Source organism: Podospora bellae-mahoneyi, chromosome 6 (genome assembly GCF_035222275.1).
Source record: "Podospora bellae-mahoneyi strain CBS 112042 chromosome 6, whole genome shotgun sequence".
Lineage (NCBI taxonomy): Eukaryota > Fungi > Ascomycota > Sordariomycetes > Sordariales > Podosporaceae > Podospora > Podospora bellae-mahoneyi.
The window spans coordinates 695978-720940 of record NC_085885.1 but is presented as its reverse complement, the minus strand read 5'-3'; the positions used below and the strand labels follow the sequence as shown (position 1 = coordinate 720940).

At 51.5% G+C, this 24963-nt stretch overlaps 8 protein-coding genes across 8 annotated transcripts; 2 read left to right on the top strand and 6 right to left on the bottom strand.

Moving 5' to 3' along the window:
• Nucleotides 1–3443: 3443 nt before the first annotated feature.
• QC761_0089390 (uncharacterized protein) lies at nucleotides 3444–4394 on the bottom strand (the record flags this gene model as incomplete). Its single annotated transcript, XM_062872945.1, has 2 exons — nucleotides 3444–3573; nucleotides 4223–4394. 2 exons carry the CDS (start codon nucleotides 4392–4394, stop codon nucleotides 3506–3508), a joined length of 240 nt encoding a protein of 79 aa, XP_062729164.1. The 3' UTR covers nucleotides 3444–3505.
• An 858-nt stretch (nucleotides 4395–5252) lies between these two features.
• Nucleotides 5253–7148, bottom strand: DIA4 (Serine--tRNA ligase, mitochondrial; the record flags this gene model as incomplete). The annotated part of the gene is made up of 1 exon (XM_062880931.1): nucleotides 5253–7148. One exon carries the CDS (start codon nucleotides 7146–7148, stop codon nucleotides 5253–5255), a length of 1896 nt encoding a protein of 631 aa, XP_062729163.1.
• Nucleotides 7149–7823: 675 nt separating this feature from the next.
• On the bottom strand, nucleotides 7824–9220 carry PMC1_3 (plasma membrane calcium; the record flags this gene model as incomplete). Its single annotated transcript, XM_062880930.1, has 3 exons — nucleotides 7824–8392; nucleotides 8479–9074; nucleotides 9135–9220. The coding sequence occupies 3 exons, from the start codon at nucleotides 9218–9220 to the stop codon at nucleotides 7824–7826; spliced, it is 1251 nt and encodes a 416-aa protein (XP_062729162.1).
• An 804-nt stretch (nucleotides 9221–10024) lies between these two features.
• Nucleotides 10025–10972, top strand: QC761_604784 (uncharacterized protein; the record flags this gene model as incomplete). Its single annotated transcript, XM_062880929.1, has 1 exon — nucleotides 10025–10972. The coding sequence occupies one exon, from the start codon at nucleotides 10025–10027 to the stop codon at nucleotides 10970–10972; it is 948 nt and encodes a 315-aa protein (XP_062729161.1).
• A 413-nt stretch (nucleotides 10973–11385) lies between these two features.
• On the bottom strand, nucleotides 11386–12401 carry QC761_604782 (uncharacterized protein; the record flags this gene model as incomplete). Its single annotated transcript, XM_062880928.1, has 2 exons — nucleotides 11386–11663; nucleotides 11739–12401. The coding sequence occupies 2 exons, from the start codon at nucleotides 12399–12401 to the stop codon at nucleotides 11607–11609; spliced, it is 720 nt and encodes a 239-aa protein (XP_062729160.1). The 3' UTR covers nucleotides 11386–11606.
• A 1227-nt stretch (nucleotides 12402–13628) lies between these two features.
• QC761_604780 (uncharacterized protein) lies at nucleotides 13629–14723 on the bottom strand (the record flags this gene model as incomplete). Its single annotated transcript, XM_062880927.1, has 1 exon — nucleotides 13629–14723. One exon carries the CDS (start codon nucleotides 14721–14723, stop codon nucleotides 13629–13631), a length of 1095 nt encoding a protein of 364 aa, XP_062729159.1.
• Nucleotides 14724–15805: 1082 nt separating this feature from the next.
• Nucleotides 15806–20584, bottom strand: QC761_604770 (uncharacterized protein). Its single transcript, XM_062880926.1, has 5 exons — nucleotides 20515–20584; nucleotides 19768–20455; nucleotides 19110–19712; nucleotides 18272–18998; nucleotides 15806–18216 (listed from the first exon to the last, which is right to left on the bottom strand). The coding sequence occupies exons 4-5, from the start codon at nucleotides 18791–18793 to the stop codon at nucleotides 16381–16383; spliced, it is 2358 nt and encodes a 785-aa protein (XP_062729158.1). The 5' UTR covers nucleotides 18794–18998; nucleotides 19110–19712; nucleotides 19768–20455; nucleotides 20515–20584; the 3' UTR covers nucleotides 15806–16380.
• A 325-nt stretch (nucleotides 20585–20909) lies between these two features.
• QC761_604760 (uncharacterized protein) lies at nucleotides 20910–24776 on the top strand (the record flags this gene model as incomplete). Its single annotated transcript, XM_062880925.1, has 1 exon — nucleotides 20910–24776. The coding sequence occupies one exon, from the start codon at nucleotides 20910–20912 to the stop codon at nucleotides 24774–24776; it is 3867 nt and encodes a 1288-aa protein (XP_062729157.1).
• Nucleotides 24777–24963: the final 187 nt, after the last annotated feature.

The following is a 24963-nucleotide window of genomic DNA, read 5'->3' as shown; positions in this document are numbered from 1 at the left end:
CTATCTTCATCTTTTCGCCGACCAAACGCCCAAGCTAGTTCTCGTGTTGCTTCAGCCTCACACGACCGTCTTCCCCCGACCACTAACTCGCAGGTGCCGAGTGGTCCTGGGGAAGGCCGCAGCAGCTGCTCAGAAGGGCAGGGCGTCGGGAGGTAAAGGAGAGCATTGCTGGTTTGATAGCTTGCTTCGCCCTTCCCTACTGCCAGCTGCTGTGGCCTCATCGCTGGGGAGTCCCGGTTGCTGGAGCCGGTGGGATACAGGAGGACCTGGCAAGCTGGCGCAGGTAATCAGGTAGACAGTCACGGAGAGTGTTTGTCTCTCTCCGTCTTGAGTCAAACGGAAGGGTTGGTGGAGAGAAAGAGACGGTTTGCTGTTTGGAAACCAGATTTTTCTTGGACGTTGCCACCCCTTCCCCCCGCTACTACCAGTTGTCGGAGTCGACTTGAGGGGAAGGTAAATTGGCTAGCTCTTTTCTCGCCCTCACACCACGACCGGATGAAGTTAGCTCTTCTCCGGTTTTCCCAAGCCAGTGGTGGCAGTGAAGGGTCGAGGGGACGAGCCTACATGGCTGGTGGAGGTAAGGGGGGTGGGGGGGGGGGAGCCTGGTGAATTGAAGATAGTCTGGGAGGTAAGGCAATTAATTCTGCAAAGTACGTGAGTGAGGTATTTGAGGCAGGGGCAAGAGGGTGTTGTTGTTTTGGCCTTGTGCTGCAGGTTGCTGAACTTGGGTGGCGGATTCCAGTGGTTAGTGAGGCAGAGTTACTGGAGCCGTCCTGTGCTTGGAGTTCTCATGAACTCTATAGCCGGCGGTTTCCGGTCCAGTGTTGCTCCGACGCAGCTTTGGTTTGGGCGGTGTTGTTGGTCGGCGACCTGAAGGCGATCTGTCGGTGAACGTTCCATCTTGACTGTGGTCATTCTGGCATTTTGGTTCCGGATGGTGGGATGGAAAGTGTGAGTTCATATACGAGAGGTGAACGTGATGGGGGATGATTCTGGCGTCTCATCTACGGCGAAAGCATGCTCCAGTCCGTTCATGTGTTCGACAATGTGAAGGGTCTGGTTTGCTTCCGAGGCACAATAACACGGCTGCCCAGCGGGCGACCGTCTCAGAGCTCAGGCGATGATCATACCGTAAATGTTTGAATCTCTTGTAATGGTCGAACAGTGAAAAAGTTCAAGTCCAAGCTGACGGATGGTTACGATTCTGACATGCTGGATAAGGTACGTCAGGCATATCGCCCTCCTAACAGTCTACCTTGACCCTCAGCAGCAACAACTTGTGGTAAGGTCCCTCGGTAGAGATGCTATCTTCATCGAGAAGTAAAAGTTCCGCAAAATAGACAACGTATTTCTTCATCCCTACTACTGTCGAGTCTTTCTTAGCGGCACATTATGGAACAATATGGCACGCCTCAAAGATGCCGGAGTGAGTGGCAATGCACTGAGAATGATCTAGCTTCTCTGGAGGCTGGCCAACTTGCCAGTTTTTGATGCTTGAGAGGTACCTTTGCCACAGCTGGTAGCCAAAGCTGAGCCACAGACAGCAGCACATCCCATGTAGTTGACCCTTGGTGGCTGGGGATATGGACGTGGTGTTGGTTGCGTAGGTAGGCGGCCGTGAAAGTACGATGTTCAATTTCCAAGTCGGTGTAAGCGTCTTGTTTCTTGCTTTCAAGCTTGGGTAAGGTCAGAGACCACAAAAGCGGTAAGGTAGATAAACTCGAATTGATAGGGTGACTGAATATATACAAAACAACATAATGGCCATCGTGTGCGTGTGTCTGAAGATCTGAGCCAAGCAAAGAACAACAGAAGGGTCGAACTCTAAAAGACATTTGAGCCCTCGGTGGTTGTTTGGCAGGGATGTTGCCGGTCGACCCTCGAACTCGGAGAGCCCACGAATGAAATTGACGTGGGAAAAGGTGCAATGACTGGACGTTTTCTGCCTCGACAATTCCCTGTTCCCAGGGGGCAGGTAGGTGGGATCCACGGTGGTAGCAGAATAGCTGAAAGTAGGTAGGTATACGCCAAACACCGCAGATGGGCGCCGGAGACAGGCGGCATGGCATTGTTGCCGTAGAAGGACGGAAAGGCGAACTATGCCTGAGGGTAGCAACGCTTCTTGTAAACACCAGGTACTTGCTTTTCACCATTAAATCGGTTCTTTTTGCCCTTCCACAACTAGTTCCCAGCCCACAGATCGTTGGTGGTAGTCGCGACGGGACCGAATGGACATGGGATAAAAGGCGGCTCACGCTGCTAACCAGACTGCGGATCGGGGATGGAATCAGGCTGATGATCCTGACGGAGGGAGGTATGGCGAGGTTTGGAAACCGGGCAGGTAGGTGATAGTTCCGTTGTTGACTAAGTCAGGGAAAATAGATGGGGAGAGTCTCTCAACCAGGCGTTGGTGAGTCTAGAAAAGACTAAATCTGAAGGATTCTGCTATATATATGGACGTGGGTGAAGAGGCGACCCGAAAGACAGAGCACTGGGCTAATCGTGCAACAGTTGTTCTCAGAGACCCCTTGCTGAAGATTCTGAAAGATATCGCTCCGTTTTCAGGCAGAGGAGGAATACCATCGAGGCAGTCGGGGCTAGGACATCGGCCAGAGGGTTTGCGTGTGGAATGTTGGCTCTCAACTGAAGGTAGGAGAGCCGGTCCCGGGAGGTGATATGGGGGGTTCCAGTCAGAATGTTTTACCTCTTTCCATTTCCGGGTTTTCAACCTTCCGATGTTGCGTTGTCCTTCTGCGGTCTAACTGAGAACAAACACCGGCAGCACCGAAGGCTCATGGAAGGTGTAGGGATATTAGACATGAGCTCGGACAGGGCTCCGGCACGTCGAGCATCTATTCCATTGTGAACCAGTTAGCTGATATGTCCACAGGTAGAGCGCAAATCATTAGGTTCTGGGCGGCGTACCATGCATTCGACAACTGCAAGAACCTCTTTGCTGCCGCATCTGAATATGTGATCGGGTCTCTGAGTGGCCCAGATGTGTTTGCCGTCCTCGTTTGAGACTCGGCGATGATGAGGTGTCGTCTTTGCGAGGTTCCAGTTGCCGGCTTGGGTGGTGAGTAAAAGACACCAAAGTAAAGACGAAAGGGAAGTTGATAAAGTAGGCAAATTTATATATAGAAACTAAAGGTGAGAATGACAAGGCATCTCATGAATTAGATTAGTAGCAAAATTCCCTGCTTTGTGACAATAAAAGACCTAAAGTTGCTGTCAGAGTGCTGTTCAGTATGTCGTTGCCAAAAGAATGAAGCCTAAATAAGTCGCAGCTCCCATTTGTTGCAGAAATCCATAGGTGTCCCCGAATAATGCGTAATGATGTGGTATATTGACAAGAAAAAAAGATGTACGAATTGTATTGGGGGGTTTCTCGGGTTTTGTGGGACAGCAACGCAGTGATCTTCCAGGTTCTTTGGCGGAGGAGATCCGGCTTTGATCAATGATGGCATCAAAGATTCTTGACGCCGATCTTTGAAGATCCGAAATGTCAAGACGATGAAGACGACGAGGTGACCAGACGGAAGCCGTCGGGTTTGGCGGTCTTGAGTAGAAAGACTGTCAACAACAAGTAGGTTAGCTAATCTGGCCACTTGAACCTTCAAGTTTGATGGAAAACCGTCGAGATCATTGTGCAGGACACATACCAGTCTTCACGTTCCTTCTTCTTCAGGGTAGTAAGCTGCGGGTTGAGACAGCACCAAGATGGAGGGAACAGCACCACGGAGTCCTCTGCTTCGTTGCTTTCCAGGTCAACAGCATGAAGGCTCCCGGCTCTCCAACCAAAAGCCCTGCAGTGTTAGGTATCGGGATCGTTTGGTCAAAGCACTAGCCTAGGTAGGTGAGGTAGAGTGACGTGCAATCTTTTTTAGAAAACTCCAAAGAATGAACAGACCAGACGCCCTGTATCTCTGCCCAAACTTCGGTTTTCCGGACATAAAGCCGCCGATTCCTGCCTCCGTCTCGTCCATAATCATAAGCCCATGGATCTAGAGCTGGTAAGAAGAAAATTGGTAGGTAGGTGCCCTTCGTAGATAAAGTATCTTGAAGGGAGGACATGATGGTGAAATATATATAAAAGACTAACCACGCAACTGATAGAAAAGACTGGAAGATGTGCTAACTGATGGAGAATTGACCCGACCTTGTATTCGACGAGAGGAGTTGATCTGTCTTGATCTTGGTTGAAAAGATGGCTCTGTCGCACAGTCTGTTGCTCTCCTAGGAATGGACGAGTGCTCATCGCCCCCACTTGAGATTCCTTCTACATGAAGATATGGTTGGCACAACGCCATGCCCAAAATGTACAGGGGCTGACATCGGGATGGTGGAATATCCTGGAAGACGGCAACCCCAAGTGAGGTACACCAGGGAGTCATGGTGCATCCTCATGGGTAGGTACCGCTCAGTTGACGTGCTGCTGATTGGCGTGAAATCGAAGAGTAGGTGGAAGGACTCGAGGAGAGGCAAAAGGTCCTGCAACGGCGCTCTCAACTGTGGTTTGTCTTCTGTTGTAGCCGAGGAAGAAAGCGGTCGAACGGTGCAAAGACGTGCTCGTGACCACTTACTGTGAGGTGGTTGATGAAGGAACTGGTTCGTTGACATCTGTCTTTCTGAGACAGAATCGTGGTGAAATGGATAGGTATATATAGGATGAGTAGACGGATATTCCAATGAGACCAAACTTCGATATTGGAAAGCATGAAGAAAATGTTGACGAGCAAGGACCAGAGTCACCACTGCTTTATACCTGCTCTCAGCTGTCAGCGCAGAATCTGCATCAAGCATACCCGAACCATTGCCCAAAGCAAAACCAAACTGATTTCCCCACAAAATCCGGACTGTCAAACACTGCAGAAGCAGTAACACTTCAAACCCATAAAAAGAGGTCTAGCAAAGCCCACTCTTGGTCGGTTTGGGCCTGCCTGCATTACCTTTGCTCCTTTCTCCTGTCAGTTTCCCTTCTCAATGTTGCTGAGCCAACATCAGGCAAAAACCCTTGCATCCAAACACCGAAAACGCAAGCCGCTTGAAAGAATGATCCAGAAACCAAAACACCAAACACCCACAACTCAGAACATCGAGACACACGCCATAATCATCAACATCAGGTTCATTCCCCCACATTTAACAATACAAAGTACAAGTACACACTAGTGATGCGGGCAGTAATACAGAAAACCTCCTCCCGCAATGCCATTGTTTTCCCCAACCTTGACCTTGAGAACTCTCCTTTCCTAATTCATCCGGTGCCTCGGCCCAATCTTCTCTCTCCCATCCATCCAAGGTCGCAACACTTCAGGGATCAAAACACTCTTCTCCGACTCATTCCACCCGTTCTCCAAAATCGCCGCCAAAACTCTCGGAACAGCAAGAGCAGTCCCGTTGACAGTCCAAGGATACACCAGCTTCCCCTCCTTGGTCTTGAGTCTAGTCGCCAACCTCCTAGTCTGGTAGTCGGTGCAAATACTGGCGCTCGTAACCTCTCCCCAGCCATCATTCCGCTCCCTTCTGGACGGGAAGAACGCCTCAATATCACACTTTCTCGTAGCCGACGCCCCCAAATCAGCAGTGGGCATCTCCAAGACCCGGCAGTGTAGCCCTAGCCCGCCCAAGATTTCCGTCTGGAGATCAATCATCTCGTCAAAGATCTCCTCCGTCTCGACCTGATCCGGCAGCGTCCAAGAAAACATCTCCACCTTTGTAAACTCGTGCACCCTGTAAAGCCCCTTCGTCTCACTCCCTCTAGCCCCCGCTTCCGCCCTGTAGCATCGTGAAACCGCTACCCTCTTCAATGGCAAATCAGCCTCGTCCAGCACAGTATCAGCCTTCATCCCGGCCAATGGAATCTCCGCCGTCCCAGCCAGCACCAACTCCGGCTTCCCCCTCGCCGCATCCTCCCTCGACTGAGCAATAGCGTAAATCTGCGTCTCCCCATTCGCGTCCCTCGGCTGAAACCCACAAGCAGCAGCAATATGCCCATACACCACGCTCGGAGGGGAGACCTGCCTCCACCCTGCCCGTGTAGCCGTAGCCAAAGCATAGCTGATCAAGGCCTGTTCCAAATCCGCCGCCTCATCCAAAAGGTAATACCACCCCCACCCAGAAGAAGACGCCGCCCCGGCAAAGTCCAAAAGTCCCAATTCCGCACCAACATGCACATGACTTCTCCACACTCTATCCGACAACGCCGGCTCAGGCTCGGGGTGATTGTTGATATAACTCATGACTTCCGGCTCCGTCCCGCGGGGCGTCTCATCACTCGTCAAATTCGGGATCGCCAGCGCCAATCTTTCCATCTCAGCCTGCAGTTTCCCCTCCGTCTCCTCAATCCCCGCCAAGCCAGCCTTTACTTTCCGCGCCTCCTCCAAAATCTCCTCCCGACTCATGTCACCAAACTCGTCAATAATCTCGCGGGGATCGTCACGGGAGGTGCCGCCCGAACCAGCCAACCGGCGGCGGAGAATATTTCCCCTTTCCCTGAGGGCGCGGCCGGCTTTTTGCTGAGCTTGCCATTCCGCAAACAAGGCATTGATCTTGTGGGGGTATTCGGCGAGGGATTTATAGTTTCTGTCGATGCAGTTTTGGGAGTAGAGGTCGGGGTTGAGGCGGATGTGCTTAATATCGAGGAGGGGTTTAGGGGCTGTGGTTGGGCGGAGGGAGGCGGCTGTGTTGAAAGCGGCGGTTTGGTCGGGGGCTTCTTGGGCGTGGAGCTGTCGGGCGCTGTGGGAGAATTGCGCTGTTGATAACCTGGGGGTGGTTCTTTCTGTGTAGGTGAGGACGGGGCGCTGGAAGCTGTTTCTGGTTGAGGTTCGGAGGAGACATGGGAGGCAGGTGAACGGCTTGGATGCCGCGACACCTGACAAGGATGGCCTCATGAGTGCAACGGTTGGTGAAGTTGTCAATGGCAGGGCGGGGAGGTTGTCTGATGTTGGCTTTCTGAGAGAGATCCAACCACGGAAAGCTGTGGTGGGGAAGGGATTCGATGGAGCTTGTGGTGGGTCATGAAAGCGACCTAAGTAACGCCAAGACCTTCCGTTGAAGCTAGGAGCTATGACCACCTCTTCTTTTGATGTCTTTGGTTCCTCGCTATCACTTGGAGCGGTGTTGGAACTCGGCGGTTTACATTTCATATCAACCTGACCATATTCTCTTTCTACTCATCAAATTCGGTGTTTCGTGTGAAAAGTAATCTCGGGGCTACAGAGCTGTCAGGAGGCAATGCTATCTTATATCCAGGGCGTTATCCATTATGAGAGACTCGCAAGTTCTCTTCAACCTCAAAACCATTCCTGCGTTTTCACCCACTCGTACCCGCCAGAGTCGGCATGGCGACGCACATGAAGCCAGACTCGTTGAAACAAGGATTGTTGTCACTAGGGTTGTTTGCTGACTCTCTTTGTCGTTGCGAAGAATACGGTTGGTCTCACCTGTGCCATCAACATCATCGCTTCTGGTCTCTTCGCCATTCGCGAAAGCAGCCGTAATATGTCCAAAAAGTCCAAATTCCGCATTCACTATTCCCACCCCAACAGTTACCAAGCCAAAGAAATTCAGCTTGATAATCCACGCATCACCTTTGTCGTCCGGGCCAGAAAAACCGTCACTGGCTCTGCATCTTCTCCTGTAAGCTTGGTATAATATTCTCAATAAAATCGTAAGAGGTATCCAAGTAAAGTAAAGCTAGAACAGTATATACAAATGACTTGGACCCAGCGCCGAATAAAGACCCTATCGCTAATATCCAAAGCCTTCCCCCACATATATCACTGCTTCGTCATCTACCTGATAGTCATGCTCAACTGCCATCAGTTTATGGACGTAATCTTGGCACCCCCATCTCCTCCTGGCTGATGGCCAACGCCGCTCCTGTTGATGCCGGCACCGTCCCAACCGCCGGACTCCAATTCAGGGAGCACGGGGTGGTTGCCCCCCTCCAAGTCATCCCTCACGAAGAGACTACGCTCTGCATTCGAGATACCAGCAACAACAGCCACGACACCAACCAAAGTTGCATCATCGATCCAAGCACCAGCACCCTCATCCCCGTTCTGGAGCGCCCCAGATATAGGGTTGCGTTTCAGGAACTTCCAGAGAATGGGGCCTAGACTGCAGATGACGGATAGGAACCGGTTTCTTTTTGTCTCTATCAGAGAGACAGTAAAAGGAGCATCCAACCGCAAGAACTGAAAGAAATGTTGGGCCAGCCACGCGAAGGACCACCTTGACCAGTTGTGCTTTTTGGGGATCATGGAGCTGGTCGAGCTGAAGGGAGAGTACGGACGAGATGAATGCGACCATGGCAGAACTACCGAAGAAACCTTGCTGGCGTGTAGCAATTGCTTGTTCTTGCTGTGAAGGGGCTGAGGGTAAAAGGCTAAAGAGCACGAAGGTAGGAGAAGTTTGGGCATGGCGTTCAGGTGTAGTGTTGCGGTGCTCGTGATTCGTGCTACCCATGGGCACTCTCTAATGCTGCGAGATTTTGTGGTCGCCATATGGAGAGGTTGCCTTGAGTTGTGCTCCCAGGTATGGCTGTCTCATTGATTGGAGGTGAGCTCGCAGCAGAGGATTTGTGAACGAAACGTTTATGGTCATTCGTCTGCTCCCATATGCCGTTGCGAATGGTTGTGTCGTGCTGCCGCCGGTTTCCGAGAGAGTCGAAACCCGGCGGTTGAAGGCCGGATGGAGCAGTCCCTTTCACTATCAGACCCTGTGTCCCCGTGGAAGATAACCCATTCTCGGCTTTCCCACCCTGCACATGGAAATTTGATCTCCCCAACCCGTGGGAGTTGGGAATATTGTCGTATGGGACGATCGTCATGCCACGGTGAGAGGGGCCCGTTGCCGGGTAGGAGAGTGATGCACCTCCGGAAACCGCGAGACCACCTAACTTGTACAAGACGGATAGGCTTTTGGGGTCGAAAAGCTTGTTAAGTTGGCCTGGAGCAAACGTAAATTGATTGTCGCTGACCGGGAGGTCGGTGCTAACCGGGAAGTCGGGCATGTTGGCCTCGTCTGATTTCTCAACATCATCCGAGAGCTTAAGGTAACCCGCGATACTACACACATGTTAGGCCTGTTTATCGGGTGTAAATTTGGGTTTGAAATCTGGGGTTTACCTTTCAAAATTCAACTCGGAAGCTGACAGGTAGTCTCGTCGGCCATATTCCCTGGGGGCCTCCTTCGACTTATTCTGGGAGGTCATCGGTTGCCAGTATTTGGGCAAGATGGTGTACAACCCGAAGAAAGTGAAAGAGTATTCAGGTGGGGAGAGGGTAGATGTTGCTGAAGACTAGGGGAATTGAGGTACAGCAGAACAGATTGAACTCGAACAATTCCGCGAGCATTCACAGTAGAACAGAAGCGGTCAACTCTCAGAGACCCCTCTTTGCAATGCAGACGAGGCTGTCAGAAAATGGAATGCCGCATCAATGTGCGGGGATCATCTAGGAACCTGCTCTCAAACCTCTTTCTAACCTTCTCTATCTGTGTGTGGTGTTCAACATCAATCGGTTGCTTTAGTTTCGCTTCCCGCCGCTCTCCACGCAACAGGCATTGCGTTCAGAAAATAAAACACCAGCCAACATATTCTTGGACCAGCTGGCACGACTTCAACCATTTTGGGATCCATATTACCCTTTGCGCCAAACTTCACAGGGCAGCTATCATAGAACGAGCTAAATCAGAGGCCACAGTGCCTTTTGATTTGCATATCTATTGCTTCATTCGCTGGAAAGTGAGTTTTCTAATTCTGCCGTGTAGGATATCACTTGAAGACGATTTCCCAACACACACAACCTCCCGCCGCCCGTTCTTAAACGACAACAACCAACCTGCAAGCGAAGAACCCCGAGATATTATCGCGGATATGTCTAGCAACAATGCTGGGGAAGCGATGGACATGAATGTTGCGTTGCCGCATGGGATTTCTTCGCATCCATTCAACAACCGTCAGCACAAGGGCGCTACTCCTGTTGACTCTTGTTTCTGTGACTCTGCAGTTCCCAGCATGAAAGGAAAGCTTTCACCTTGGAGACATTGCCCAAGGGCGCCGTTCCATAGCGACATTCCCATTACTTTTTCTAGCTGTCGGGCAGAATGCATCAATCTCGATCCGAGATGCACCACCACAGCACAGGTATCGTCGAGGCATCGCATGAGTCTTATATCTCAGCGGGTCTTGGACGCCCTCGGACTCATCAGCAGCATGCCCCTGATGTTAGTCGGCCTGAAGTTCGCGTCCAAGTTGCAAAGGGGAGCAGACACAGCTCGGCTTCTTCTCGTCATGTCCATCATATTAGCAAATATGTGGCATCTCAGGTGGCGACATCAGCAAAGGCTTCGGAACGGAGCAACCCACCCACACCATGGGAGATGCGTAATTCGCACACGTGAAGGGACATTCCTCCCGGTTGATCGCCAGGAACAGAACCGCTCTTTGATCAAGCTTGAACCCAGTATCTCTGCCCTCATCACCGACTGGAGCACAATGTTCGCAGGAGAACTTTCGGCTTTCGTGATAGTCAACTTTCATCCATCAACAGGTTGGTATATTAAAGCCTTGCATGATTGCCTATCGACTAACAACCTGACAGGGCAAGCTCTGGGATCCAGTCCATATCACGAGTGGCTTACCCAGTCTGTAGTATCAGGCTATCTGCCTCCGAATCTCCAACATCCAAGCTCACAAGCCTGCATCTTCGCCGTCTTGGTCTACTCATTCACAAAAGTTTATCATCTCGTACAAAAGCCTCGGTGCTGGGCAGACTTCGGCCTGATAGCAATCATCTGCTCGGTATTGACGGGCGTCTGGCTCGGCAAGCACGCCATGGCTGATGCTCTTGTACTGGGAGCCTTCCTGAGCTTGCTGTGCGCCAAGCTGCTCGAGTTAGTCACTGTTCGCCGGCATTCTGAAACAACGGTTGATTATGATGAGGAGGAGAAAGTTTTGGATTAAACTGGAACAAAACAGACGAGACTAGAATCTATGATACAGTCTAGCCCACACGGCTCAGGAATCTGATGGCGTGGGGTGACAGATAGTAGGATAGGTACTTGTTGTTGAGGTCTGGATTCCTTGTTTATGACAGGAGAGCTGAGTATTGATACAATCAGGCCCAGGAGAAGTTGAAAGAAGGTAAAAAAAAAAAAAAAAAAAAAAAATCAAATATCATCTTTAATAAACAAATTCTTGCTGGGCTACATACATGACCGCGAATTCTGACAAGTAAATACCATTTTCACAAAGGCAGATCTGCACAAGCTTGTGATCATGATAAGCAAACCTCATTATTATTCTAAGCATCGCGAGGAGCACGAGGATGACATCCAACACACACACCCCACAAGAGGCTTTGGGATCAAGCAAGATATGGTAATATGCCTTTCGATATTTGTTTCACCAATATTCATACTTTTCTATTACTCTCTGTTTTACTCCACCAACCCCTTTAAACAATGACAAAATGTGTTCCGCTTCTACCACCACATTCCGATCAAACGAAGAAAAGGGAAAAAACCGCTATCCTTCGTCCAGAACCAGCCAAGTTTGGCATCTTCATCCGAGGAGTGGATCCCGTCCCAGCCTATGCTCAGTCAATCGTTTCCGGGTGTTGTAACTGGTACTCGTGTTTACTGGAACTGCATGTCTATTTTAAGCCTATGATCAGTGAAACGAAGCGCCAAGAGGGGAGCCAAACTCTCCGTACCGGCCACTGGCGACACATTTGGCAATATATCACATTACCTCTCGCGCTCGTGGGAATCCAAGTGCACTGGAAGCGAGATTTTTTGCACCAGGCCCGTTTTTGTCCATTGGCCTTGTCGATACATTCACATGTCCGGGCTCCCAGTCCAGGCTGGGCGTTCCACTCTTCTCTCTGCTCACTGCACGATGTGGGCGGGTGACAAGTATCATAGAATATTTCACCATCGTATTCCGACGCGCGGGCGGGCAGGGGGATAGTATTGCATTTGACGTCCTTTTTTGCGCAAAATAATTTTTCATGATCATCCAGGGAACATTCACATGTCTTGTGCCGATCTGCGGGATTCTGACCTTGCTGCGTATTGGTATCAGTGGCCGCCGAGTTATTTGTCTGGGTCGGCTGCCCCCATGGTGCAGGCTGAGTTGCAGAGACCAAGCGATTGCGAGACGCACCGTAACCGTAGGGGTCCCAAGGAGGCGGAAGTATGGGCCGCACAGGATTGATATAATAGTCGGCGAAATTTGGTGAAGAACTCGGATGCATCATGATGTCGTTCGGATCTACCGCCAGATTCGGGTAGCAAGTACTCCAATCGGAGTATTGATCCCCGCTGCCGTGATCCAGGCACCACGGGATACCCTTGGAATCGATCCCATCCACTTTGATTTTCTGATCCATGCGTCACTCAAAGACTGGCGCCGGAAAAGGATATGGGCACAGGAGAAGCTTACCTGGCAGTAGCGACAGTTGCTCCAACTATTTACCTCTGGGGGAGGAATGCAATCACACCATTGACTTTCTCCAGTCGAGCTTTGGATTAGCGATGCACGGGCACGCCAATTCATGTTTGCGGCGGTTGAATATCGACTATTGAAGTGCTGATGGATGGTGCTGTTGTTGGTGATTTGTTAGTGAACTGGTTACATATCCGGCCATCTTGCAAAAGACGACTCAACCAGCTGCCTTCCCGTCCAACTTTGCTTTGAGCATGCCACCTGTAACTTTCTGGCTCAGATGGAAGGAATCACCAGTGTAACCGGGCAGTCCCGCCAGTAGTTCCATCAGACCTTGCCGGAAGCTCACTTGAGCACAGTGTGTCCTCCTGTCAAGATCACCTTCCATACCCTTCCCCAAAGCAACAACCTCATCCCCGGGGACTTCAACCCCCCGAACCCCACAACAGCAGCGTCATATGGTTGTGGTAATCTTTGGCGTGGCTGAATGGAGGCGTAACTAAAACATGGTCGTCTGAGTGTGCTCAACTGGCTATGCAGAACACGAGCAGATGGCGTAAACGCCTATCCCGCAAGGCCATATAGCATATAACACCAACTCACCATAACCAGCCCAGCAAACAACCAGCCCAACAGAGCGAGCGGGTGGGTAGGCAGGTGGCACATGGAACCTTCCCATCCACCTCAAACACCACACATCGGCCAACCTACACCCCCATCGTTCCCCCCTCCCTAAGAAAAAAAGCATATCTCCCATCCCCAAGCCATCTCAACCAAGCACAAGCCGCACAGATGTAATCACTACTTCTGGCACCCGATTTGCAACACACAGAAAAGAGAACTTGAACCGTGATCAAAATGCAGTAATAATCAGATAAGGTACTCCGCTGTTAAATCTCAGCCGCCGCGAGCTACTAAGAAAACATGTCAAGAAAATAAGCAGAATATATCAGTCAACAGGTATCATAGAAACCGCCCCTTTCTAGTTTCCCCTCCTCAGGTCTTTTTGTTACCCTCATGATTCCATAAAATCACCGCTGCCGCCCACACACACACACACAACCCGCCATAAACCCCAACCCACTGTCTAAGATGACTTTCCCCAAGAAGAAAACACGCATGTTAAACACAACCACTGAATTCAACCCCAACCCAAAAGTCGAAACATCATCTAACTCCTAGGCGCCAACAACCCCCCCTGCCTCTCCCCCACAACCCTCCGATCCAACCTCTTCACCACCGCCCCCAGCACCGTCTTCAAAATCCCCTCGGCACTCAACACCCTCCCCCCCCCATCCGCCCAGCTGCCCCTCTGATCAAAGCTCACAGTATCAACCATATCCCTCACCCCCCTCAACCCATCATCCAACTCCCTCAGCGCCCTCCCCGCCTCCCCATCATCCCCAACCTGAAAAAACTGTATCCCGACCTGGTGACTCGGCGCCTCAACTTCGTCCAGCTTCCTCGCCAGGTTGACAATCACCCCCTCCGGGTCATCGCTCGCCGCCCCGTCCGTAATTACAATCACATTCACCGGCTTAATCCCCGTGTTATCCGGGTCCACACCCCTCTTCACCATCTCCACATATCTCTTGACATACGGACCGAGAATGTCCCTGATTCTTGAACCGGTGGGTGTCCATCCTGTGGGGTGCACGTCGCTAAACAGCTGGTTGATCGACTGCGCTGTTTTCCTCCCTATAAACCCCGTGGAGGGGTGCGCGGGGTTTTTGGAGTTGAGGAAGTAGACATCTACCCCGTCGCTGTCGTGGGCGGTGCAAATAGGTGCGATGGCTTGCAGGGCTGATTTGGTCTCTTTCCACCTGTTTTGGGAGGACATTGAGCCTGAGTCGTCAATCAGAAAAATGGTGTCGAACATGGAGAGGAAGGCATAAGGGTCTTCCGGGGTGGAGAGGATGGACGTTGCCGAGGGGGAGGGGGAGGGGGTCCGGTGTTGGGGGTTGGTGGTGGGTTTGTTGATGGAGATTGATGGGTTGGGCTGGGGGGGCTGGGCCGTGTAGGGGGGTGGTGCTTCTGACAACGGGGCTCCGGCTGCCATGTCGTTCGCCGTCACTGTCGCCGCGCTGGTGAAGAAGGGGTTGCACATCTTGTTTGGGTTTGGTGAGGGTGAGCGGGAGGATCTCTTGACTATGTCTTTGAGAGAGCCGAAGAAGCTTCTTTTGGTGTCACTGGTGTTGGACCTGATAGAAGAGGCTGCTGAGGATGCTCGAGAGCGGCCGCGGGGTTCTGGTTGTAAAGAGGCCATTTCTACTCCAAAGTTTGAACCTGAAAAGGATATTGCTGGCAGAAGACTGGCAAGTGGGGTGTTTTCTGCTCAATGATGAAAGCAGGTGGTGTTTATCTGTCTGTTGCTCTGCAGGCAGTTGCGGTCAGCTGTTAGTTTCAGGGTCTTTGTGAAGACTTCGGATGAAATTGCCAGATAACCCATCTTGTGATAGATACATGGAGTTCTAACCAACTATAAGTAAACCCCGCATCTGGATCACAAGTGGGTTCAGGTGTGAGCATTTGGAATTTCCCCTCGTTGGATGCCTTGCCTATTGATGCTTTGAACATTACCATTGGCCCGAGGCTGTACCCCAAGGGGTAGACAGGCGCAGCAGACCCCAGCCTCAATTTGTGGGGCCGGCAGGGGCTGTATATAAGTGTTAAGATTTGGGTTGTGACCTGCACCAAAACCTTAACAACTTCACAAGCGTGACCACAACTGCGGCGCAGTCAATTCGGCCTTATGCGGCAAATGTATTTCATGCTGAACTTAAGGGATGGCACCTATGCATGTCATTGATGGTTCCGGTGTGCCGGGTTAGCCACTAGTCCTGAGGCTCTTAGGTAGGTTATTATCATGTCTTGTCCATATCGGTGGCTAATGGAAGGCGATGCGCCCAATTCCAATTGGGGGCGCATTTTATCACTTTGCCATCGACATACACCAGGTTCAATGGTCCCGATACTGACACTCAGGCAGAATAAGCCGCCTCTGCGTTGAACTTGCAACACCTCAATACCACAACATCAACTGCCTGATACCTATCTTGAACCTGATGACAAGCTCGCCTCATCTGACTCACTCGACAACTCATAACAAAGAAGGCGGACATCACACTCACCCATCACAAGGAACCACAAGATACTACCAAGTACATACTAAACACTGCTATGAAAAGCCTCTACCGCCTGCCCATAAAAGCGCAGACCAACTCATCTATCCATCTCTATCCATCTCCCCCATTTATCCATCTGTCCCATCCATCCAATCACCCGAAAAGAAAGCCAGGAAACCAACCCCAACTCCCTCCCTTCACCCTCCCTTAAGTGGATCGATGTATGTGTGGATGAATAATGTGTAGTGATCCTTTCTCTCCATCTTGTGGAATCGAAATTGGTCGCCAGTGAAATCGCCTTCTCTTGCGAATTTGCAAGGTGCAAGGGAAAAAATGTTGCACAGGAGTTGCAGGTTCTGGTTGTTGAGTGAGGAATGCTGTGGCTGAGCCTCGAACCCTCTTCTTGAACAAGAACTTGCTGGTATGCATGCTGAGAAAAAGGAAAACTTGTGGATAAAAATGTTGCGAGTATGTTGTCGGCGGAAAAGCATCTTTTTCCACACTTGTTGGGCGGTGAGTTTTTTTTGGTGCCTCGTCCAAACGGACAGGGCGTTTTGGAGTTTGCCAATGCAAAGGACAATACCAAAGGGTATTGCCCAAGGGGAGCAAGGCAGACCTTGGGCTCTCGAAAAAAAGCCACCTGAGATGCTGAAGGGATGCCGAAAATAAAAGGGAAATCAGAGGTTGATGGTCTGTGATCAAGCGCTGCCAGTGCAAAGATTGAACGAAATGGCGCATGAACTGCTGGAACCAAAAGTGATAGATACACATGGTGGAAACAATAGTGATGAGATCAACCTAGGGCATGACCAAAACTTTGGCCTTCACAATCTGCGAGGCCCGGATGGTAAGATTCTCATCGCTGCGCATCGTGACGATGGGCGTGATCGAGAGCTTGACCCTGTAGTTTCGGAGAGCCATATCCCCCGGCTTCAGAAGAGTCTCAACCGCCATATGGACGTCGTCTGAATATTTGGCACCCGTGTCGTTGAAGACGTAGTGGAACGTGCGCTTCGCCTTGAGCAGCTTAGACGACAACTCCCAGGCGGCCTGCGTGACGGTAAATAAGTCGTGCAAGATGGCCTCTTGGTTGGCCTTGGCCAGCTTGATGAAAGGCGCGATCATCTTCCTCAGAATCTGGTTGTGCTCGATGACTTTGCGATTCTTGAAGTTTGGTCCTTGCTTGTTTGCCTCAATTTCGGCGACAAGCTCGGCCAAACGTTTGCTGGCCGCATCGCGCTCTGAGAGCTTCTTGCTGCACTCCAAGACTTGACCAAGGCTCTCCATCTCTTCATCAACAGCCTTGCTGAATCCAGTCCAGCCGTCGGTGGTGAAGATCAGGTTGACAATGTGCTGCAGCATGAGGCGAAGTAGGTAGTAGGGGCGCGTAGTGGTCTCGCACAAGAGAGACAAGGCATAGCCTTGGCCTTCCTCTGGCCTCCCGGGGTTGATGACCGTGCACATGTAGTTGTACAAGCTCGGTATCTTCGTCTGGATGCTGGCGTGAACAATCTGGGGATTGACCTGAAGACGCTTGAAGTGCGAGTTGCAGAATCCAAGCATCAGGCTATAGAAATCCTCAAATTCTCTGGCCCATGTCGTTTCATCAGTCTGCTTGAACGCGGCAGGACTCTCCAGGTCCGAGAAGGTAGCATACGGTGAAGCAGGATTGCGTTCAGACGGACTGCCAGATAAATCGGCCCTGATGACTGAAGCCCGCGGAGTGGAGCGACGCCAGTTATCGGCAGTAGTGGCCTTATTGTTCAGGATTCTGTTTGCAGAAGCTGTGCTGCCAGATGTAATCTGCTTGAGATGAGAGTTCTGCAAAGACTGGGGTCCGTTAGATATCGTGGAGGTCCCGCCATGCGGAGTCCGAATCAGCTGCGAGTCCTTGGGAGACAAGCCAGACGGCAGTTGGCTGTAGGACTGGAAAGATCGGAGGCCTTGATCATGATGCGGACCATGCCGGGGGCCCGGACGGAGGCTCACTTGGGAGACATGGTGTGACAATGGGCGAGACTGGCCCATTCCAAGCATCGACGACTGCTTGATGATGTTTCGGGCAGCATCGCGCTCCTTTTCGTCGGTGTGAACCTGCATCCAGAGATTGCGTTTGCCTTCAACCTGCTCACGCAGGTAACCGTTCTCCATGTCTAGCTTTTCGAGCTTCTCGCGGAGAAACTGGATCATCTCCGAGTCTCTGGCATTCTTACTCTTGTAGGTCGCAACAACCTGGTCAAGAGTAAGGCGCTCCTCCTCCAGCTCCTTGACCCTCTGCTGGGCCATCTGGACTTCCAACCTGTTGTCGGTCAAGACTTGCTTTAGCTCTTCCTTGGCGAACTTGTACTCCTCGACGATGCTCTCGTGCTCTTTCTTGAACCGCTGAAGGTCCTCTTGAGTCTTGCGGCCTTCATCTCCACACGACTCAGCAAGGGCAATAAGTCGAAGAAGCTCCAAGCCGACCTTGTCACCCTCATCCATCATCTGAGAAACGGAGTTGATGAGGCCCTGGATGTCGTAGTCTAATTGCTTCAAAAACTCGTCAGAGATACCCGCAGTATCTTGCAACATGTGCAGGCCTTCACGAAGTCCCCATATGCGGCGCAAGACCAAACGACACTGCTTTCGCATTTCCTAGCAGGAGGTTAGTGCCAAGCCACAGAACTGAAGGGGGAGCAAATAAACAAACCTTGTGATCATGATGGATCTCGTCATCCTCGAAATTCTTCGACACCTTGGCAGCAGCCCCGCGGAAGATCTGGCTCGTGGTCTTGACGACCTGTTGGGGCGGAGCCAAAGAAAGTCGATCGAACTGATCGACGATGGGAGCATCAGTGGTGGCGACGCTCTTCTTGGGTCTGCCATTGTAGACCAAGGATTCACGACTGGAGGAACCCCCGGCCAAGGTCGACGAAGGTGTCGTTAACACCTTGGTGGCGGGGGTTGGGTTGCCGTTCTTCTCGGCATGCTCAACCTTTTCGGCGAGCTTCTTCTCCGCTGCCTTCTTCTTGGCCATCTCTGAGCCGATGGGCGAGGGCTTGGTGGGTTGGGGGGAGGGGGAGGGGGGGTAGAGCGGCGCACCGCCGCCGTGGGAGTGGCTGAAGCCGGGGTGACCGCCGGCTTCCGACTCGGAGTCGGAGTTCATATAAGCCATATCCATGGCTTTGGTCTTTCTCTGGAGGCGGAAAAGCAGTCTGTGGTGGGAGCGCATCGATATTTCGAGAATTGTGGTGGGTGAAAAAAAAAAAAAAGGCAGAGGGAACAGGAAAGTTCGCAGGGCCCCAAGTAGTGTAGGAGAAAATTCCGCAAGATTCCAAAGTCGCAAAGCTCAGCCTAAATATAGGGTGTCTGCAGACGGGGATGGGTGGCAGAACAGCAGCTGCTAACCCGGCTTACTTTGGGTTTGTGTGCGAGAACTGGGCGAGGGTTAGCACTTGGTCTTTCACCCACAGTGGCGACCTGAGGTTTCGCTCCCCAAATTGAACGATTGCAAGCCCTTTGTGTGATGAGGGCTTGGTTGAGCTCACCCTCAGATGGGACTTCTCAGCGCGGTAGTGCGGTCCTGATACTGGCTATTGATGCTGATTAGTCGGCTGTTGATATTGCTTGGTCGTCGATGATAAGCTGATAGGGGGCTAGGCGTCAAGGTCCTGGTGTCTGTCCAGGGGTATGTCCCTCGGTGTACGTCTTTGGTGTCTGGTTCCAGGAGTCTGTCTCCAGATATTTCTCTTGCGTGGCTCTCTATCGATGTCTGTGTGTGCAGGTTCTGCTTTGATGTTGCAGTGTAAAGCGATTTAAGGTCAGCAAACAGCCGATTTGTTTGTTGTGGTGTAGAATGTATGTTGTATCCCTAACTTCAGAAGCCAAGCAGGAATCCAACGACCTAACGATGATGGTAGTAAGATGAGAGCCAAGGGAAGAGTCCAAGATCAAGTGTAGATAATTTTAGGGTGAAAATCTGTCAGAGGAGCCAAGTCTGGGGCAGGATATTGTGGGCACAGATCATAACACCGTGGACAGTGTCTTCACCCCCTCAAGCACGGTATCAGCACGGTTCTGACCAACCACCGTCTCGGAAACGGCAAGTCAAGTGAATTTCTGGCCCTTATCGGCGAGGCCTTTGAGCCGTTCTATCTTATGATCAGCCTAAACTTTGAAAGCCATCGGGCAAGATACGCAAGGTACCTTTAGATCGCAGGAATGAGACAACTCTATGTCCACTTCCAAGCAAAAGCCTATCGTAAGTCGGGCTAGGATAAACCAACACTATCGCCCACTCTTGCTTTTGGAATTGGAGTTGATAGATAATAAAGGTGAACCATAAAGAGCCTGTATGACAGATAGCCTGTTGTCTGTACATCTTTACGCAAAGCCAAGTGCAACGCATGCTTTGTCGTGGTATATCCCATCAATGGGCATTCCACGTTGCCTCGAACTGGGCTTAGTTGTCAGAACGAAACATGCCCACTGCCAGGATGTGCATGCATCAACGGAATGGTAACTGGGACACCTCTACAAGATCTGGTATTCCACCAAGACTTTCTATCATACAGGACAGGAGAAAGACACGGGCAAAGCCTGCGTATATGAATTTGACAATTCAATATCCTGTAAAGGACGCTAGAAAGAATCGGATCCAAAATGATGACAGACACGCTTTCAACTCAGAGCTCTAAGCTATATCAAGGAAGCACCAGCAGAGCAGTAGCAACACTGTAGCCAGCTTTTACGGTCGTGAAGTTTGGGACTGTTGATTAAGCATGGCAAGACCAGCAAGACCAATGGGATGCAGGGAACAAGGACTGAATCGAGGCATCGATAAGAATTGACACCCAGTTGTCTAAGCCCACATGAATGAGGGAGCGGCCGACGGCTTTGTGATATGTTGAGAATCTATGGTTCAACAAATAATTCAATGATTGGATTGCTTACCAGGTATCGCAAATAGACAAGATGTCTTGGTAGCCCATTGACGGATGCCTTTGTCTTTGCCGGCTCATGCAAGGTCGTCTGGAGTGGAGAGCTTCTGGCCAATGACAGCCAACCAGTTAAGGGAAGGTTATAATCATGTGACTTCGCGACCGGGTCTAATTAATGCAGACGCGTTTGTAACGCACGTCCCCCACTCCCCCGATTTTGGGGGCCTATTTTGGGGCCCTGGCAACAACGCCATTGTCAACAACAGCTTCAATTCCCAACACCCTAACCCGCCACGAATTGCACCCCGACCACATCCACCCCCCCACAGCGACATCGGCACGTATAATCTCAACCTAAACCTCACCCATGTTGCATCGCAAGATCATCATTACCCGGCGCCACCCAAAATGACCAATGGTTGGGTACAGGGCAACCAGGAGTGTAGGTTTCTCCAGCCCGACCACTTTGGCGATCAGGACATCTATTGCGAAGCCACCCATGAGCCCGAAGATGTCTTGTACATTGGCTCCGACGACGACGAGTACGAAAGCCCGGCCGACCGGCGACAACGAATAGAGGCACAAGGACGCCGCTATCTCCAAGGGAAGCGCCTTCACATGATCTCAGCCTCACTTTCTGGCCCCTTCACGAAGGCTTCTGGATGGATCAACCCCTGGCGCTCAAAATCAGTCGTGCGCAAATCTTCAAAGAGGAAGCGCCCAACCACTGCAAAGAAACCTGCGACTAAACCTCAACCGCCGCCTGTCCCTTACGAGTCCTCTGAATTGTCGAGCGCCCGAAGCAACATTGTACAGCTTGACGATGCGCCAACGCAAGATGCCGACGATGAAAGCCTTATTAAGGTGCAGGACTGGAGAGATCGGGTTCTTGCCGAGATACCTGTCAATGCGACACCTACCAATTATTATCCGTCTCAAACCGAGCCCGTCAGCACGCCCTCGAAAGTGCCCACGCCGGAGATCCTTAACGATGACGCATCCAGTGAGCTGTCGCCTCCGCCCGAGTCCCCCTTGATTGTCACACCTATACGCCAAAAGAAGACCGTTGGGTTGAAGGATTCGATTGTCCGAGAGGAGGAGTTGCCACCGCAACCAGAGCTTCACACACCAGGGGCAGGGCTGGCAATGCTTTTACCGGTCATTGATCTTTCGCCACACGCCATCAAACTATTCGAGGAGACTTACTTATCTCGGGAATCAAGCAAAGCTTCTCCGTTCAGGCAGCCGCTCCAAGGGAGCCCTCTCAAAAACTGTACGCCAGCTCCAACATTACTTGTCCAACCGCCCCTCGAGGAGCCTTCCACAACCAGGACACCCACCGATGTTGGTTCAGCGGTGACAACAACAACTGAAAGACTGCCTGGCAGCACTCAAACAGATGGCAGCTTTCGGTTTCGCAAGACGCGCCAGAAGCAACGAGATCTACCGCTTCGCAAGCGCAGTAGACTTTCCAGCGTCTTACCGAGTAATGATGACTCGAGTGAAAAGCGAAATCAACCAAACTACGCATCATCGGAGATTCGAACGGTGGAACCTGGAACAATTGACATTGCACGGGAGGACGAAAATCCATCGGGGCCTACATCACCAACTTCTTCTAACAATGCCGGAGTGGTTAACCTGCCAGAGCCTGAGCCTCGAATCGCCACTCAAGAAGTTCAACTTGAGACCCATGTCGAACGCTCAAAGCAATGCGCAGCGGACAGTCCTCCTAGTAGGGCTTCGCAAATCGACGGTGTTACCCTGGTCCCTCTATCTTTTGACGAGGAAGACCGCGAGGATGTCAGCATGGGCAATGTTACGTGTGAGAAGAAGAATGCGTCGGTGCCACAGGATATCGCGGCCAGTCTTGGTTTTCCCAAACGGCTGTTGTGGCCCAAACCTGGCACTAACGCCACGAACCAGAGTTCACAGTTAACTGTACCCCTTGACTCAGCACCCGCGCCAACGCTCCTTAGGGCGAAGGAGCCTAAGGTGCCTGAACCTGAGCAGGCTGCAGCGGCGGAACATGTTGCAGAGATGTCGGTGGCAGCCAATGCTGGTATGTTGGCAGACGATACAATTGATGATGATATTGTCAAGAGTGGTCCTGAAGAAAATGAAGAAGATGAAGAGACAGCGGAGGCTAGCGAGACTGAGGAGGTTACAGTTCTGAGCATGGCGTTGAAGCCTGAACCAGAAGAATATGCACCACAACCGCCTAGACAACCAATAATGTTGGTGTCGGCGTCACTTGATCCAGAAGTCTTTGAACCCAATATTCCAGATCCAGGAGTACCAGAACCCCAAGTCTCTGAACCGGCGGTGTTGGCACCGACACCAGCACCACAGCCGAAGCCAGCGCTAGAATCGGAAGTAGTCTCTGCACCAGCGCCAGATCCCATACCCGAACCAAGGACCATCACTTCCCCTGGCTCCTTGGTCCCCGCAGTCAACGGCCTGATGGCAGAAATTGCCCATCGGGCTTCACAGGGACTCAACGCCATCCGAAGGGTTTTGGACCCAGGTGCAGAATTGAGCGGAGCTACAGACAGCGCTGCTATAACGTTGGGCGCTGAGGCTGTCACCGTTCAGGAAGAGCCAATCCACACAGCGCCTTGTTCCAGCCTATCTGACGAAACTGCATCGTCACCTTCATCTGGCATTGCAACCCCAGAAATGGCACTGGATCACGCTAAGGAAAACTCGGGGAAAGCCAGAGACGAACCAAATTCACCAGCTACAGTTGCAAAAGAGGCGCCCGGGATTGATGCTGCGAGTGAGGTAGAAGAAATGGACATGGACACTGAAACGGTGGCCAAACCCGAGGTGGCACAGGAAGTGACGGAGACTGCTTATGAAAGGGAGCCTGCTTTCATCTCATCACATCGGTCTTCTTCTCCGGTATCGGTTGAGCAAAGCCCCTGGGCAACTGATACAGTATCACTACCACTGGCTATCAATATTGAGACGCCAGTTCCCGGCAGAATCGCTGCCCTCACAGTTCCGGATTCTTGTCAACTACCAGTATCTCAAAGTCCTTGGGCGAGAGGCGATTCTCAGCTCCAGGTAATAATTCCACCAGCTCCCGAAATCCGCTCTTTTGTTCCATTCTCTTCTCCTGCCAACAGCGCCGTCCTACAAAGACCCGAGACACCACCACCTCAAATTTTTCCTTCAGATACCAACATCTCCCAAGCGTCAATAGCACAGCTATCAACTCCCGAATCCAACAAACCCGCCCAGCGAACCCCTGAGAATACCAACAGTTTCGGCCTCTCTATCAAGTCCTTCAGGGATTTCATGACCCCCTCCCCTCAACCAGCCAAAAGAAGGAAGATATCCGGGATGTCCTCAGCGAGGAACAACACAGGTCCTATAAGCAGCACCCAACTCCTTTTTCAAGCCGCCACCGCCAACCCCTGGTCTGCAGGTCTGCTGTCTAGCAGCCGGAGACCGACACCTAATACAGTAAAACCCAAGTCCTTGCTCCGACAAACACTGTCAACCACCACCACCCCGTCGATGTCACGAAAAAGGAAACGCGTCACCTTTGCGCCTTTACCGGGCGAAACTCCCCCTGCATTAGACCTAGCATCATCCCCCTGCTTCTCAGCTGAATACCCCTCCACCACTCCCTCCGGCACACCCATCACCCCAATAGTCTCTTCCCCCCACCCCAAAACGCGACCCTCCTCCCCACCACCATCAACCTTGTCATCTGACCTCCCGACAGCGGAAACGGTGAAATTTTCCAAGCACTTTGCAAAGGTGGCTACCAAACGCCTCGGCCACACGACCTTTGCCAACCCGGTGGCTAAACTTCGAGACACGCAGAAGAGGTTGTTGCCGAGTGAGAGCCAGCAGGGGTGTGACAGTCCGAGGGTGGAGGCCATGGCGGAGAGGTTTGTTTTTTTTGCGGACTCACACAACAACTCGGGGAGAACTGCTGGGTTTGAAGGGGAGGAGGAGGAGGAGGAGGAGGAGGAGGAGGAGGAGGAGGAGGTGTTGCTGCAGTCACAGCTTGATTCCCAGCTTGGGATAGTCATTGAAGATGAGGAGGAAGTAGTGGAAGGGGAGTCACAGGATGTGGTGAATGATGTGCTGCAGAATCTGGATGATTTCCTTGGTGTGGGAGGGGGTTTGTGGGATGTTGATTCTGCGGTGAGGGATATGGCAAGGGAACAGAGGCACGAACAAGAAGGAAGAAGGATGCAGGAGGAGGAGGAGATGAGGAGGTTGGAGATGGGGTTGGGAGGGAGTGTTTGGGAATAAGACCCAATTTTGGATTTTGGACAGGAAGAGAGAGAGGTATTCATAAGCGTGGGAGGGGGAGTTGCTTTGCTGAGAGGAAATAGATACCTCCCGTAGGAAGTTTATGTTATTTGAAAGTATCTTAGTTACCATCTTGTGCAATTGGTTCAACGGCATGTGAAATTTGAGACCTTTGTCAATATCCCAC

Excerpts from the sequence above, each read along its gene's own strand:
- QC761_604770 (XM_062880926.1), bottom strand. The coding sequence starts at position 18,793 with ATGCGCTCCCACCACAGACTGCTTTTCCGCCTCCAGAGAAAGACCAAA. Across the intron at positions 18,217-18,271 it reads AGATCCATCATGATCACAAG|GAAATGCGAAAGCAGTGTCG; the intron begins GTTTGTTTATTT and ends ACCTCCTGCTAG.